Here is a 16,213-nt window from a genome sequence, read left to right on the forward strand (position 1 = left end):
GCACATGGAATATTTTTTAACGAATTGCCAGTTTTTCATGTAAGCAAACATGACAAAAACGAAATGCTTAACCAAAGTGACGAGATCATTCACAATTCATTGCTTTCTCATACTACATGAGAAACTAAGACATATGTTGAGGATATAAAACTTTACCGTTAAATTATCTGTAAAATAGCTAATAATACCCCTGTTATGACACATCCAGAGGTGTAAAGCTGCTGGAGTGTGTGTACGGTGTGTGGCTGAATGGGGCAGATGAAGCTCCAGCCCTCTGGTGCAGATTGGGTGGCGTAGCTGCTGGGTGGAGTCACGCGGACAAATACTCACACTTGTAGCTGTGAAACTCTTAGTTTGCTCTCCCCGCAGAGCCGTGTGGATTTACTACCAGAAAGCAGCCTTTATTTGTGTCTGCTGAGCACAGCAGATCAAAAAACACGCCAGGAATCTAAACGCCCGCTCACCGTCTCTACTGTGTGGGTTTGAATCGAGGGACCCTCTGGGTTTTTTTCTGCCTTTATTTTCATTTTTAACTCTTTGAAGAAGACACAAAGGAGGATGGGCGCTCAGTTGACTAAAGGTGAAGCTACAGTGGACGGAAAAGCCGTGGCTGATAAAGCCAATGGTCAGGTGAGGATCTACAAGCACTTTTATGATTAGACCCTCAGCTTGCTGCTACATCTAAACGGGATGCTCGTACATTTTTTTTTTGCCTTTCGGGAAACCCATTTATCCAAAAATATATATTTTTACAGTTCAACCTTTTTTGTGTAACATTTTTTTGATTATCAAATTGTGATCATTTCGGTTCTGACAGAGGCTTTTATTATTAATATTTTGAGGGTTTGAATTGATTTTTTTATACCTCTCTCTTATCTTTTCTAAATGCCTTTTTAAACCCGTTTTAGTTAGTTTAGTCAGTTATCAAGCGGACTCTGTGGTTGTGTGTTTGGCGCTGAAGCTGGCAGTAACCCGATTTGAGAACAAAAGGTTGCAGAGCTGCATGCAAATGATGCAGAGCGCTTCTGCTGATCTGCAAACAATGCAATGCATTCGTGAGTGTCTGCGTGTGTGACTGCATGGACCATTCCTCTGGTACTTCACTAATAATCATTCTACCCATCCCCCTTTAATGCATATGTGCCCTTCCCCCTCCGCATCTAATAAGAGAGCTCTTTTCTTTATTAATCAAGTCGATGCATTATTTTGCATATCTTTATGCATATGATTTAAACACCCCAATACTTGCACAGAGCAAGCTACTGTATCTCGTGGATATAGTGCTCGGATGATGCATCATCTGAATGGTTAGTTGTCAGATGTCCCGTAAATGCAAGAAAAAAGAGGTGTTTTAGAGCGAGGAGTTGTTTTAAACAACAATTTGGGGTTGCTGTCTCCCGTTTCTTTGTTCTCTCTGGTAGTGGCTGGTTTTCTAAGCTGTGGATTACATTTAGTGGATCAATGTCGTCTCTAGTGGACAAAGTGTGTAATTGCACTATATACTTCTGCTTTTGGGTTTCTGGGTGTTGCTTTGGTCTTTAATGCAATTATGTACAACAATCCTCAAGAGTCTTTTCTGCCTGAAAAAATACTGTTTTCTATATATCCAGTATTAAGCATTATCTATTTTAGCTATTTTAAGATTTAAGCACTACAGTGATGGGTAGGGTGATCTTTTAAATCTTCAATCATTGCTGTATTGTGAGGTTTAATTTTTTTGCTAGTGGTTTTAATATCTACTTATAAATAAAAAAAGAGGTACATGTCCATTAATAGACTTAAAAGTACTTGGTATTGGGTCAAAATGAGTGGTAACTATATGCTGTGAAAATATGGCCAATGCATTGTGCTATAAACTGTTCTGTAAAAGCAAGCATTTCCTATTCACTATGACTATAAAAACAAGCATTTACAAGCTTTGTGTGTGTGTGTGTGTGTGTGTGTGTGCCAAAGCACATTTGGCTTATCTTCCCTCATTCTGCTTTTCTCTTCAGGAAAACGGTCATGTGAAAACCAATGGTGACGTTTCTACCAAGCCAGATGGAGAAGCTGTGGCAGCAGACGGAAATGGAACCACGGAGGTTGCCAAGGAGGAGCCAGCCAAGACGGAGGCGGGAGATGGCATCGAAGCCGCCCCCGCTACCGAAGGCGACGCCGCCAAATCTGACGGCGAAGCTGCAAAGGAAACCAAGAAGAAGAAGAAATTCTCACTGAAGAACTCCTTCAAATTCAAGGGCATTTCCCTGAAGAAGAACAAGAAGGGAAGCGAGGAGGCCGGGGAGCCCTCGGCCACGCCCACAGCCGAAGACAAGCCAGAGGAGAACGGCCAGGCTGCTACGGAGACCAAAGAGGAGGAGCCCGCTGCGGCAGAAACCAATGAGACACCGGCACCTGAGGCGGAGGCGGAACCCAAAGCGGTGGAGGAGGAGCCTAAAGCAGAAGAGCCCGCCCAGGAAACAGAAGCCGCGCCCACAGAGGAGACCACAAAACCTGAGGAGACCCCAACCCCGGCCCCCGCTGAAGAGACCACGCCCACCACAGCCTCGGACCCGGAGCCGGCTGCAGAGTGACCTCACTTCACTGTGGCAACCTAGACTGTTTATCTTTATCCTTTTTTTCTTTTTGAGATTGAAATATATAAATATATATAAATATATATAAATATATGAGACTTGAGCCACAATCTTAAAGTTACAGCAATACTACAGAGAAACCGAGTTCTTTCACCATCTTTGCTGATAACGGTCTCTAGTTCACGGTTTGTCCGGTCCGGTGTCGGTGAGCTCTGTGCTGAAGCACGTTTTTGTTTTTTGGGGGTTTTTGGGAATCGGTCCGGAAATCGCTCTGTGTATGGATTGGAACGACTGATGGAATTTCCGCCTCAGGAGAAGAGCAGCGGATGGAAGAGCGTGGCTCCCTGTTCACAGTCTTTTCAGTCATTTTTCTCTTTTTAACTTCATCCGATCCTTGATTTTTCAGGGCTGATGAGTGAAATGACCAATTGTCCTCTTAGGAGATGGTTACGGGACAATGTAAAACTACAACAAAAAAACGAAAAAGTACAAAAAAAATCTTTTTTTAAGTGTTTGAATAGCTCTACATTCCAATTTTTAGCCCTGAAAACTGTAGGGTGTCAGAAGATCTGGGCGAGTGAATAGGTTTTAGTCTTAGTCTGTTTTTAATGATGTTTTACAGTTTTAATCAGATCCAGCTACACATTTCAAAGTTTACGACAAAGGGGAATTAAACCACTGCTTTTATCAAATATATATTTTTGTTCAGTTAAGTCTCTGTACATACATTTTCTGACTCTTTATTTTGCTAACATTTCCAGGTGTTAATAAGATGTACGATTAGGCCAAATAAATGTTTGACCCCCCTATGTGTCTGTTTGTTTTTCTGAAATGGAGTGCTTTTGACAAGAAACGTATTTAAACGGCAACAACAGACGTCATCGGAAGAAGAAGATGTCATCAGACGATGACGAAGAAGAAGAAAGAAGTAGATTTCTTGTAATTTACACAAAGAAACTGAAAGACTGTAGGAGGATAATTCATGCTATCACATCATTAAAGGGATAGATTACACACATACATTCATATATACATACACACAGTATATTGTTTCATTCTGCTGTGGATGATAGCATATATTTTATAACCTCTCAACAAAGCGTTTAGCATCTCTTTAGCAATTAGCTGCTCTGATAAAACACTCCAATAAGACTTAAAGATCCAGGTAGGCTACAGCAGGTACAAACATCACATCTTCAAAGACTTTTATAGACCTGAGACATCCCGCGGATATACAGCATTAAACACGTGTCAAATGTTTCACTGGTGTTCATTCTGGTAATAGCTTCTAGGCAAAGCCAGCTCCTTTTGGACGATGGATCAAAGCACCTGAAAATGACATGAAGTCTGACGCAGGTTTGAAGTGGATGTGTGAATATGAATTCTCTAATTTGGATTTCATTAGATCAGCTGGGTTAAACGCAGCAAGAAAGCCCAGGGTGTCTGCATTTAGCAAAAAGTGCAATGTGTTTTTAGCCTCCATGACCTGCTCCTCCTGCTGGGTCACGCCAGTTACTGCATGAACATGTGATCATTGAAATTGAACTGAATGTGACAGTTTAGTTTAATCTGATAGCAACATTTATTATTATTATTATAATGATTATTATAGTTATAACTGAAAATATGCATTTTGCTTGTTATAGCACTGCCGCAACCTGATGGCTCGCTACAAAATTTAAAGATACGGTGTTAATATAATGAACTCTAAGCTGATTGGCCATTCATTATTAAAGTCATGGCTGAAATGTGATTGCTGGTTTTTTTGTATAAAGGACGTTGACATTTTTGACAGAGACGGCGTGCTAAGCATGATAAGTTTTGTTGTAGCACCATCTAGTGTTTTGTGAAACCAATTATAGTAAAGTATCAAGTCAAGGCACCTTTATTCTTATAGCGCTGTTAATAATACAGACATGTTACAGTATTAGTGTTTCAATAACGCAGAAGGACAGTTTTCAGTTAAAGGCAGGTCTGAAGCAAGCGTTTATATAGAAATTAATAAGCGCAAATGTGCATAAATGATACGATTAGTAAAACAAGGAAAACGTGGAATACATTTAGTAAAACTCGAGAAAAAAGTATAAAATCTGATGACTATGTAAAAATATGGTGGCAGGATATAATTTGGCCATAATAAGGCAAATTGTTTATATTTAGATATTGATTTTGCTATTATTGTGTTATACAGTGATCTGCTGAATGTGACGGGTTACAGTGATCCAAGTGTTTATGAGTTAATAAAGTATGACAGGGAACATATCTGACTGATAACCGATGAAATTGGTTTTATTTCAAACAAAGAATCCATGCAACATATGTAACATAAGATCATTTCTAAAATGTACGAGTGATTCAGGGAATCATCTGACGTGGCGCCAAGCACTTTTTCTTATCAAAGACCATTTGCATAAATTTGAATGTTGGAGTAGATTTTAGCGCGCGCACATTTTATGAATGAGGCCCCAGAACGAATGGTTCATGAATACATTCATTCCCCAACTGTAAAATATTGAATATTATAAGTTATTGGAGTATGTGAGTCAATCAAAGAATAAATGGCCTATAATATCAGTTGAAGTTATTTGTAAATGTACGTGCATATTCTTTTCTGAGGGCCTGTTTCTTTTTCTTTTTCTTTTTTTTTTTGGACACCAGCAAGACAAAGTATTTACTTTAGTTAAAAACCCACTGACTAAATATTACTCAAACATATGGCATTATGCTATAGAATATTTGAGGAACTGTTGAAATGTATACTTACTTTTATTCAACATTACATTATGTCTAAAGTCGCTGGGGTATATTTGTAGCAATAGGCAAAAACAAAACAAAACATTGTATTGGTCCAAATTACAGATTTTTCTTATACGCAAAAAGAAATTAGGAAGAAAAGCTTGTTCCATGAAGAACATTTTCTACTGTAAAAATATAAAAAAATCATGTTTGATAAGTAAAATGCATTTAACTTGATTTGGTCAAATTTAAAAGAGATTTTGTCTTTATTCTGATCTTTTTAACACTCTAAGATTCCAAATTTTCTAATAATTATATATCAGCAAAATATTGATAAATATTGATAAATACTTGTAAAAGTCTGAATGGTGGTTAATATAGTGTTATGGATATTACATCATGTTCTCTTCACAGACTTTATCTGTTGGCTTTTCTACATTCTTAAATGTCAAGGAGGCATTAAGATTTCTGAGTGATGTGTAAAGACATATCATAGTTAGTATGAATTGAAATGATATCAATCTATATCCCTAATATGCAGAGCCAACTATAACATAAGAAATTTAACGGATGACTTCCTAAAAAGCGTGGCACCTTGTAACACTGGAAAATGTTTGAGACGGGGGTTGAATAGTTTTGTTACTCCCTGCTGGTAGATGTCGTACATGACACCATCTGGCGGCATTTTGGAGCTATTAAAAAAGCAAGCCAAATCTCATAATACAAACAGGTTATAAATGTGCATTTGTATTGGAAATCCTGAAAACAATACTATATAGTAATAAATGTTTGAAGATAAAAGTCAAGCATCTATAATTCCGTCCTTAACTTTCTGTCAACTTTTAAATCAATCATCGCAGTTCTAATATTAAGGCACTGTTGATTTATTTGCAATAAAACTGTAAAATAAATACATTTAATAACATAAAATTACATTATGACTGTATATACGGCTAGCAGTAAATCTCCAGTGCTTTGTGATGTTGAGAAGCTTTTAACTCAGTGAGAAAGCAAGCACACAAACAAGAACTGGTGGTCTTGCATACATCCCACTCCACATCTCTAGGCCCAACACTGTGCTCTTTCCGAATGCTCATCTTTGGTTGAACGCCTTCATGCATTTGGGGCAGCTGTAAACTCCACTATAAAACTCTGTAATATAAGGCACATCTTAATATAGTCCATGCAAATGGGTCCAACATACTGGGTCCAGACTGAACAGCTTGAAGGATTTTCAGCATCAGACAAAGATTCTACTATTTTGGTGCTAAATAAACTGAAGAATGACATGTTGCAAAATTTGAGTCAGAGTATATGGAGGGGGTGAGAACCGGACATTTTTGGTGAAATGGGGATATTTATATCAAACGAAAGCTCTTAAAAAGAACTGTAGTCCACGAGTGTACAAATTTGCATTATAACAAACTGAAATCAGCACACAAAGCCAAACTATGATTAAAAAATGTCGTTTAGGCTCTCCTGTAAAGTCGGCGAAATGTCACTTAAGCCTTTGGTTCTCACCGCTCAAAAAGTAAATGTGTTTTTAAAAAAAAAGGAAGGTTTCATTGAGTGCTACAATTCCCAGGTAGGCTTCATTCTGACCACGCAAAATCCGGTTCTGGTGAGACTTTATTAAAGAGAAATAAGAAAAAAGGGAAACTTAAGGATGCAGAAAGCACATGTACTAAAATCTAGTTCTCCTGTAATAAAAAATCTGTTAACTACTTTTCATTCCATTTATGTCTTTATTTTCTTTACATATATTTCCCTAAATATGTTTTAACACTGTTCGTTATCCCTTCGATATTTATGTAGCACTTACCTTTCATGTGTGGTGGAGATGAAGATGAATCTGAAGATGAATCTAATGATGAATCTGAAGATAAATGTGCAGAATCCGCTGTAAATGTAAATATATTGATTGTATCGATTATTGATCAACAGGGGTGAGGAACAAATGGACATATCTAAATAAATAAATAATAACTCACCGTCTTGAAGCCTGGAGGTCTTGAAAATTTGGACATCAGCAACTTTTAAAACAAGATATTATTATTCATTATTCATTATTATCATTATTTATGGCATAATCCCAAAAATCGTGACCTCAGATTGTTACATTAGACAGAATACAGTCTACAGTACGTTTAGGCCCTCAGCATAGGCTTACTGTACTTGTTTTATGACCATGATGAAGGTCCTAACAGTATCATCATTTTATCTTTTAATTATCGTTAAAGCAGTATTTAATGTGCAAAGTACTGCTCAGAGTCATTTTAAATGTTTATGCAAGTGCATTGCCGCTAATATTATTTGTTGCTTGTTGGTTTTGATATAAAACTTGGTGAAATAATTTTAGTGCATGTGTACTTTTTGACCACATCCAGCGCATTTTAATAATGCAGTGATAATATTGATAAACATGATCACTTTGATACAATATCATGTATCAGTTTCATGTACTACATAAAGGTCTGAATGGTCCCAGCAGGCAAAGACATTGATATTTTGCAATTCTTGGATTTCGATTGCGATGTCAGGTGACCAAAATTCGACATAAATTCAATGTCTAATATTAATGTTAAATTAAAGGGGGACTAACATGCACTTTCATGAATTAAGAGCTGTTTACGCTGTTAAAGTTGAATCGCCACGCTATGCATGGACAACAGTTTGGACATATGACCGAGTATTTATTTGCCAAAAATTATGAGATTTTTTTTAGATTGTGGTTCTTCATGACATGGTCGAGGATGGAACTCCTTATATGGGCATTTCCCCTGGAAGCACGCACCCGCGCAGACAAAGACAAGAGAGGGATCATACTCGCAAGCTTGTTTGATATTTAGCTGTTTTTAGGTTGTTTAACCAAAATCGAACATTAAGTCAACATCAAATTGACTTAAAGTCACTTTAATTTCAAACCAAAACGCTCGGATATCACATTATACAGACATCGTGTCTGGTGGGGTTGCTGACAGTGTCACCTTTCTTTGTTATTCTGGCCTTGTGTTCTTCACAGACTTTGACCAGTTGGCTTTTCAGCCCCGAGACAGATTCTTCTACATTCTTAAAGGTCAGGAGTTCACTAATATCTCCGGGTGAAGCTGTGCACAGATACAGTCCAGACTGAGGAGAGTAACTCTAACAACAACAAAAAAAAGGATTTAGATATTAAAAATGTTAATTTGTCAGTATTTTATCAGTATTAGATTGTACTTTTTATACCTGGAAGAAACGGATGTGATCCTCTGTATGTAAAATCGGCTCCAGTTTTTCGTTCTCCTTTTGCAGATTGGCGATCTCCCGCTCCAGCTGCTGTATGTGATCATTGATCTGTGCTATCTCCTTCTTCTCCTGAGCTCTGATCAGTTCTCTCACCTCAGCTCGTCTTTTCTGAACGGAGCGGACGAGCTCACCGAAGATCCTCTCGCTGTGCTCCACCGCTGCCTGTGCAGAACGCTGTTCACACACGAAAACACCGGGCGCAAAGCACTTTTAGAATACAATCTTACAGCAAACATAATATAGATAAACAGGTTTTTATGATAGCGTTTATTGATTTGATGAAGTTGCTGTTTTGCTTTCACTGCTTTGACTTTAAACACATCAACAAGAAATATCTGACTTATTATAAACAAACAGCTAATCAACAATTAACTATTTAAATTCCATGTTTTAAATTCCATAAAACAATGCAAGTGTCAGTTGTCCTGTCTCATTAATCTGGCCGCTCCATAGTATACACAGATTACTACTGACCTTGAATCTCGCAAGTGAAAGTGAAAAGCGAGCGCACATTCAAAAGCAGTTTATTTCCCTTTAGATGTTTTTTAGTACATGTAATTTCCAAACACGGTTTGGGTTTCCCTTCTGCCCAACATTCCATCATATTTACCGTATAAGAAATCACAGCCTTCCTAAATGCCTGGACCTTCTCGTCTATGACTGTGATTTTCAGAGTGAAATCACTCTTTTTTCTATTTAGTTCCTCCTGTGGGTGAATATGGAACAATTAGAATCATTTGTATGACTTCTGAAATTATATATATATATATATACACACACACACACACACTAACTATAACGTATAAGTAACTTTGCAACTACATGTCATCTACTGGTCATTAGAGCAGACTGCTTAATATCTGCTAACAATTTATTTAGATGGTTCACCAACGTTCCATTGACTACATAACTTTGCAAGCATGTGAACTCATTCTAACCCTAACACTATTAACAGTCTATTATACTCTAGAGAGAGTAGTTGCAAATTTTCTTATAGTTAATAGAATGTCTAGAGGGAAAATTGATTCTTTTATTTAATTTGCAGTGTTATGAAGTTAATTTGTGGTGCCCTGCTTGTATTTAAAATCTCATTTTTCTTTTTTTTTTTTTGCTTAAAATTATTGATCAAAAATTGTGCTCTGGTACTATACAATTATATGGAAAATCAGAGTATTTACTGCATTTTTTGTGTTAATATTATTACCTATATTTACTATATAATAGTATCTTGTACGCCGTCACTTGAATACATATCGCTCATCATCTTACCTGTTTTTTTGCCATTTCAGCTGCAGCTGAGACCGTTCGATGTCCACTGTGTTGAGTCCCCATACAAACTACACATATACACTTCTGGTCGTTATAGCAGTATATCTCCAGAGCTTTATGATGCTGAGGGCAGATCTGCTGCTGTAGATCCGAGGAAGCGTCTACCAGCTTGTGTTTTTTAAAAGCTTCAGACTCGTAATGAGGCTGAATGTGAGTTGGGCAGTAAGAAGCCATACAAAACAAACAAGACTTGACGGCTTTGAGTTTTCTTCCTTTGCAAAAATCGCACGTAACATCTTCAGGCTTAGCTGGAACTTCCTGTTTCATTCCCTCTACAATCTCAGCCAGGACCGTGCTTCTGCTGAGATCTGGTCTTCGGTTGAACGTCTTCCTGCATGTAGGGCAGCTGTACACTCGCCTCAAAGAAGCATCTCGATCCCAGCAACCCTTTATACAGTCCGTACAGAAACTGTGCCCACAGGCTGTAGTCACCGGGTTCTTAAACAGGTTCAGACAGATCGGGCAGTTTAAAGGATTTTGAGCATCAGAGACTAATTCTGCCATTTTGGTGCTTTCACTGGAACATTCACGGTATAATAACTTTTGAAATCATAATGGGAGTGGCTCCTATGCAAAAACGAGTAAATGAAAATGAAAGTAAAAACAGTGAATCAACAGGGTATTTTCTGCTTCTGAAACTTTTAAACTGCACCATCATGAAAAGCACTATACATCTGAATTTAATATTTAGAAATACATTTGCAGCCCCTGATAAAATACACCCTGCTGCACAATTCTCAAAACACACACACACACACACACACACACACACACACACACACAATCACGCTCACACTCACACTCTTTCAATTTACTAGTTTTATTCACCAATTTAGCTAGACTCAGACCTTGACTGGCATTCCACAGCTGCTGGTTTTATTCGTGGATCGCCGTCAGTCACTCCACTCTCAACCTCGTTACTGAAAGCGCAAATGAGCAAAAGAATTGGAGCAGATTTTTGTGTCTGCATATACACAAAGTGTGCAAAGAAGGAAACCACTAACCTGAACAGGATAAACAAGCGTAGGTTGCTCTTAAAGGGACAGTGGCCCCTTTAAGCAGTCTACTGGTTGCAACACAAACATTAAGTAGATTTAGGCATTTTATTTAGCAAGTTCATAAAAGAAATGTCAACTGGTTAAATTTGCATGCGGGACTGCTGATTTGCCAGAAAACGTATTTTGTTATGCTCCACCTAAGCTAATAAATCAACAAGATTTTGATTACAACAAAACACAAATCACAGTTTTGTTGCTATTTTAATAGCTTTTTCACTCACCATGTAGAAACATACCGAAATAACCGATCATTTCTCTTAATGCGCCACACATTTCTTTTCATCTATGTTCTGAAGTAACCAAGACTCTGCAGACACTTACGAACATGAGCAAATCACTTTTTCACGATTTAAGATTTCTTTATTATTAAGAAATAACATATTTACAAATGTTTTGTAATTGGCAAACAGCAAGCTTTCAACTTCATCAAATGTTTGCAGTCATGACAATATTTTTGTTTTAGACCCACCTAGACATTAATATGAATCATCAAAATATACATTACATTACGGACTTCTGTATTTGATGCAGGTCAGATTTTTATTTTATTACTCCCAGGCCACTCTCCCCCCCGGCAGGCTTCATTCGGAAGTGAAACTTAATGAGGTTAATGAGTTACCTATATAACAAAAGTATATATTATATTAATATTAAATTATTGAGTTCCTTGTTCAATATTAAGTTTTTTTTTTTTTTTGTTAAACAAGGTTTAACTGTACTGCAGGACTTGCTTTTAAATTTATCGGTTATTTAAAATGTTCTTCCCGAAATGAAAATATATATATATATATATATGTCTATATATATGTCTTACTCACATTCACTGTCTGATGAGGACGAAGCTGTAACTAAAGAAACCACTGTAAATGTAAAAATATTGGATGAGTAACAGAAGTAAGAAACAGAGTGAAGAATAAAGGGCTATAATGTTGAATTATGATTAGAAATTGAATTATGCACACACACACACACACACATATATATATATATATATATATATATATATATATATACATATATACTCACTGTCTTCGCATGAAGCAATTTTGGAAATTTGGACATCAGCAACTATTAAAAAGACAATATAATTAATTACTTAACGCCATACTTTTTTTTTTTAATTTGCCAGTAACCCTGAAAGTTGTGGTGAAATCAGCTGCTAATGAGCACTTCGCCTCAAATTGTTATATTTTGTCCAATAACCAAGCTTGTTTAGCCCCCGATGAGTCCTTGTCGGTCTTCCGTTTCTCATGCTCCCAGCTTCACATTGTGCTCTCTTTCACACCTCTACATACTTGTATAAAGTCCTTGACGACGTTACTTCACCTTTTACTGATATTCTGTCCACGTGTTCATCGCAGAGTTTGACCAGTTGGTTTTTCAGCTCTGAGACGGCGTCATTCACATTTTCAAAGGTCAGGGGTCGTTAACGTCTCTGGGTGAAGTCGTGAACGCATCCGGTCCGGATTGAGAAGAGGAGAAATTCTGAAATCGGAAGAAAAACCGACACCTTAAGAACAGATTCAAAACAATTTTTTGCGTTTCATTACAGAAGACATTCTCTAGTTCTCTTTATACCTGGAAGAAATGGATGTGATCCTCTGTATGTAAAATCGGCTCCAGTTTTTCGTTCTCCTTTTGCAGATTGGCGATCTCCCGCTCCAGCTGCTGTATGTGATCATTGATCTGTGCTATCTCCTTCTTCTCCTGAGCTCTGATCAGTTCTCTCACCTCAGCTCGTCTTTTCTGAACGGAGCGGACGAGCTCACCGAAGATCCTCTCGCTGTGCTCCACCGAAGCCCACGCAGAGCGCTTTTAGGACGGAAACACGTGACATAAAGCCTTATGATGATGTTCCAAGGGACGTACAGGAACAATGTTTGCTTTGCATGAAATTCCACCCAAATATTCACCCATGGCTGTGGTGCACGTGACCAGAAACCATTATAAGTGTAGGAATAAGTGTCAGTCGTTCAACACATGGCAACATCTACAAGCTGTCCACACCGAACCATTGAAATCATGTCCTTAATTTCAGAAGCAGCTCTTGGAGTAGGCTTACATCAGAAATCGATCGAGGCATCGGTTTGCTGTTGGGGATTTCTTGTGTCACATTAGGTCATTTTAGGCAACATGGGAGAAGGTGAATGGTGCAGGTGAGGAAAATGACCCTTTAAACATTAAACTGAAGAAATGTTTGAAATGCTAAAAATGCTCATGTGCTGTATAATACATCATGCATTTAAAAAAACATCCTGATTTTGCAGAGTTCAATGTGTTCCTGGGTCAACGCATTTTGCTGGCCCTTAAACGTTTGAATCCAAAATAGTCTTGACCATATCTCCACATCTAAACCTAATCTTACCCACGAGCAATCTTTAATATGTACCTCCCACCTTTTTCAAGGGACCATAAGTAATTGGACAATTGACTCAAAAGCTGCTTTGTGGACAGACGTGGGTTTTTCTACATCACTTAAGCATACAAAGGAGTGCGTAAGTGAGCCATTTGCATTTTAAAAACCCGTATATTGCGTTCAAAGTGTCTCTCAATACAAATGAAACCATTTAAAAAAATCTAAGAGATAGCAGAAATGTAAGGAGTTGCCAAATCAACAAGTCTGAGAGAAAAAAAAACAACACTATGATTTCCACACCCAAGGGAGTCATTGAATGCATAAGAAAAAACATTTTATTTGTGATATTTATTTTGTCCAATTACATTTCAGCCCATAAAAAGGGGCACTGTGTGTAAAAGTTCATCTTGTGTGCAAATATAACCTAACTGTATATTTGTTTTACATTCAACAGTACAAAAAAAAGTATTATAGATGAGTCTGGTGGTATTTGCTGCTGATTGTTTTTTTGAGATCGAACAATTTGTTATTAAATGCAGGGACGGTCAAATCAAATCAACGATAATCGCTAAAAATGATGCTCAATCAAAACCTCTTTAAAAACGATCAACTGCATTTACCTCGTGAGAATCCCCAGCCTTCCTAAATGCCTGGATCTTCTTGTCTATGTCCGTGATTTCCTGAATGTGATCCCTCTTTTGTATTTTCAGTTCTTCCTATGGATGAATTTGTAATAAATGATTTTTTTGAGTGACTTATTAGCACAGAAATATTAGCAATAATGAATGTATGGTAACCATTTATTGTAACAATAAGAAACGTATTGGCTATATATTAACTACCAGTCATTAGGGTAAACCTAATATCCAGTAACACTTTATTTTATTCATCCACCAAAAGATATTGTCATAACTTTGCAAGCACATCAGCTCATTCTGACTGAAACTATAACAGTCTACTATACTCTACTGAGAGTTTTGTGTTTTATTTGATGGATATTAGTCGAGTTTTGTGTTCAGTCTGATAGTTTAATACCATGTGTCTAACAGAAAGTAGCTGTTTTTACGTTGTTTCTTTGTTACGGGCCCAAGAACCTAAGGTGCTCTGGCATTCATATTATTTTTATTATTCCACTCTTGAGCATATCCCAGCCCAAAGAACCGCTTGTGGGAATGCTATGAAATTTGTAACACAGATCAGATATAGCGCCACTAATGGCCATTTCACTAATGTTTATGCTTTTGAACCATACCTTTCAGAAGTATTGATAAACATGCCATTAATACCTCACACAGAACACAAATCAATGAGATAACAGCAGCACCTATTGGTCAAAAGTGATGAGCCATTAAATCATATTATTAGTGGTTTTCTTATTTTGCGGCTATATTCACTATCCAACAATATCCGCCATCACTTGAATACATATCGCTCATCATCTTACCTGTTTTTTTGCCATTTCAGCTGCAGCTGAGACCGTTCGATGTCCACTGTGTTGAGTCCCCATACAAACTACACATATACACCTCTGGTCGTTATAGCAGTATATCTCCAGAGCTTTATGATGCTGAGGGCAGATCTGCTGCTGTAGATCCGAGGAAGCGTCTACCAGCTTGTGTTTCTTAAAAGCTTCAGACTCGTAATGAGGCTGAATGTGAGTTGGGCAGTAAGAAGCCATACAAAACAAACAAGACTTGACGGCTTTGAGTTTTCTTCCTTTGCAAGAATCGCACGTAACATCTTCAGGCTTAGCTGGAACTTCCTGTTTCATTCCCTCTACAATCTCAGCCAGGACCGTGCTTCTGCTGAGATCTGGTCTTCGGTTGAACGTCTTCCTGCATGTAGGGCAGCTGTACGCTCGCCTCAAAGAAGCATCTCGATCCCAGCAACCCTTTATACAGTCCGTACAGAAACTGTGCCCACAGGCTGTAGTCACCGGGTTCTTAAACAGGTTCAGACAGATCGGGCAGTTTAAAGGATTTTGAGCATCAGAGACTAATTCTGCCATTTTGGTGCTTTGGGGTCCAGTGGAAGATTCTCTGTAGAATATTAATTGTTTTGAAACTATTGAAATTAGAATGAAAGTGGCATTCCGATAGCAAAAATTCCAAAATGAAAGAAAAAAAAAAATAATAATAATAATAATGCATTAGCATTTCATACTGTTGTAAGTTTTAGAAAATTTAATTCCAAGCACCAAAGCACCATAGATACAAATTCTTAAAATTAAAATAGGCAAACATTTGCTCTAAAACTTCCTTCTTCACAGTTCTCTCAGTCCTAATCAATTCAGTTTACCTTGTTACTTACCTTTACTGTTGAATACAGTACAGTAATGCAATGAGCAACAGAAATGGAATAGACTTTTGACCCTGTATTTATGTGATGTGTGCAAAGAAGGAAGCACTCAACCTGAACAGGATAAAAAGTGTATGCTGCTCTTAAAGGGACAGTACCCAATTACACCTTGAACCATACAAAAATTACCTGTGAAACACAGGGAAGCCTGCAGGACTTCATCTGATGGTATAGAGTACGCACAGCAAACGTCTTTATTTCCAGAAACAACATCAAAAAGAACATTAAAACGTTACTCCACCCCGGAATTAACATCTTGTCATATATCACTTACCCCCATGTTGTTCCAAACCCATAAAAGCTTAGTTTGTCCTCAGAACACAATTTAAGATATTTTGGATAAAATCAGTTGGCTTGTGTGTTCGCATCTATTTATGCTTTGATTTGCGTCCAGTGGATGTTCTCTACGCTGATGTTACGGTGCTGAATTGTTGAATAAAGTCACTAGTATTCTTGTCGCTTGATGGCAGATGGAGTATTCGGGCAATGTCTTTCACACTGTTCTGGACTGCAGT

At 37.6% G+C, this 16,213-nt stretch overlaps 3 protein-coding genes across 4 annotated transcripts; 1 reads left to right on the forward strand and 2 right to left on the reverse strand.

The window, feature by feature from the left end:
• The first annotated feature begins 342 nt into the window (after positions 1 to 342).
• LOC122356945 (MARCKS-related protein 1-A) lies at positions 343 to 3,382 on the forward strand. Its single transcript, XM_043256068.1, has 2 exons — positions 343 to 630; positions 1,995 to 3,382. Exons 1-2 carry the CDS (start codon positions 559 to 561, stop codon positions 2,568 to 2,570), a joined length of 648 nt encoding a protein of 215 aa, XP_043112003.1. The 5' UTR covers positions 343 to 558; the 3' UTR covers positions 2,571 to 3,382.
• Positions 3,383 to 5,896: 2,514 nt separating this feature from the next.
• On the reverse strand, positions 5,897 to 12,052 carry LOC122356930 (tripartite motif-containing protein 29-like). 2 transcript variants are annotated; one of them, XM_043256046.1, is made up of 11 exons: positions 12,011 to 12,052; positions 11,803 to 11,844; positions 10,931 to 10,989; positions 10,775 to 10,846; positions 9,867 to 10,493; positions 9,208 to 9,303; positions 8,538 to 8,771; positions 8,297 to 8,453; positions 7,301 to 7,342; positions 7,132 to 7,209; positions 5,897 to 6,936 (listed from the first exon to the last, which is right to left on the reverse strand). In XM_043256046.1, exons 5-11 carry the CDS (start codon positions 10,428 to 10,430, stop codon positions 6,902 to 6,904), a joined length of 1,206 nt encoding a protein of 401 aa, XP_043111981.1. In that variant the 5' UTR covers positions 10,431 to 10,493; positions 10,775 to 10,846; positions 10,931 to 10,989; positions 11,803 to 11,844; positions 12,011 to 12,052; the 3' UTR covers positions 5,897 to 6,901. The 2 variants fall into 2 exon arrangements, with proteins under 2 accessions (XP_043111981.1, XP_043111980.1); XM_043256045.1 differs by lacking the exons at positions 11,803 to 11,844; positions 12,011 to 12,052 and having other exon boundaries at positions 10,931 to 11,280.
• Positions 12,053 to 12,063: 11 nt separating this feature from the next.
• Positions 12,064 to 15,739, reverse strand: ftr69 (finTRIM family, member 69). The gene is made up of 5 exons (XM_043256047.1): positions 15,651 to 15,739; positions 14,785 to 15,379; positions 13,961 to 14,056; positions 12,563 to 12,796; positions 12,064 to 12,469 (listed from the first exon to the last, which is right to left on the reverse strand). The coding sequence occupies exons 2-5, from the start codon at positions 15,346 to 15,348 to the stop codon at positions 12,401 to 12,403; spliced, it is 963 nt and encodes a 320-aa protein (XP_043111982.1). The 5' UTR covers positions 15,349 to 15,379; positions 15,651 to 15,739; the 3' UTR covers positions 12,064 to 12,400.
• Between the last annotated feature and the right edge of the window lie 474 nt (positions 15,740 to 16,213).

Source organism: Puntigrus tetrazona, chromosome 13 (genome assembly GCF_018831695.1).
Source record: "Puntigrus tetrazona isolate hp1 chromosome 13, ASM1883169v1, whole genome shotgun sequence".
NCBI lineage: Eukaryota > Metazoa > Chordata > Actinopteri > Cypriniformes > Cyprinidae > Puntigrus > Puntigrus tetrazona.

Excerpts from the sequence above, each read along its gene's own strand:
- LOC122356945 (XM_043256068.1), top strand. The coding sequence starts at position 559 with ATGGGCGCTCAGTTGACTAAAGGTGAAGCTACAGTGGACGGAAAAGCC. Across the intron at positions 631-1,994 it reads CTGATAAAGCCAATGGTCAG|GAAAACGGTCATGTGAAAAC; the intron begins GTGAGGATCTAC and ends TTTTCTCTTCAG.
- LOC122356930 (XM_043256046.1), bottom strand. The coding sequence starts at position 10,430 with ATGGCAGAATTAGTCTCTGATGCTCAAAATCCTTTAAACTGCCCGATC. Across the intron at positions 9,304-9,866 it reads CTGAAATGGCAAAAAAACAG|GAGGAACTAAATAGAAAAAA; the intron begins GTAAGATGATGA and ends ATTCACCCACAG. Across the intron at positions 7,343-8,296 it reads GGCCAGAATAACAAAGAAAG|TTGCTGATGTCCAAATTTTC; the intron begins GTGACACTGTCA and ends TTGTTTTAAAAG.
- ftr69 (XM_043256047.1), bottom strand. The coding sequence starts at position 15,348 with ATGGCAGAATTAGTCTCTGATGCTCAAAATCCTTTAAACTGCCCGATC. Across the intron at positions 14,057-14,784 it reads CTGAAATGGCAAAAAAACAG|GAAGAACTGAAAATACAAAA; the intron begins GTAAGATGATGA and ends ATTCATCCATAG. Across the intron at positions 12,470-12,562 it reads ATCACATCCATTTCTTCCAG|AATTTCTCCTCTTCTCAATC; the intron begins GTATAAAGAGAA and ends TTCCGATTTCAG.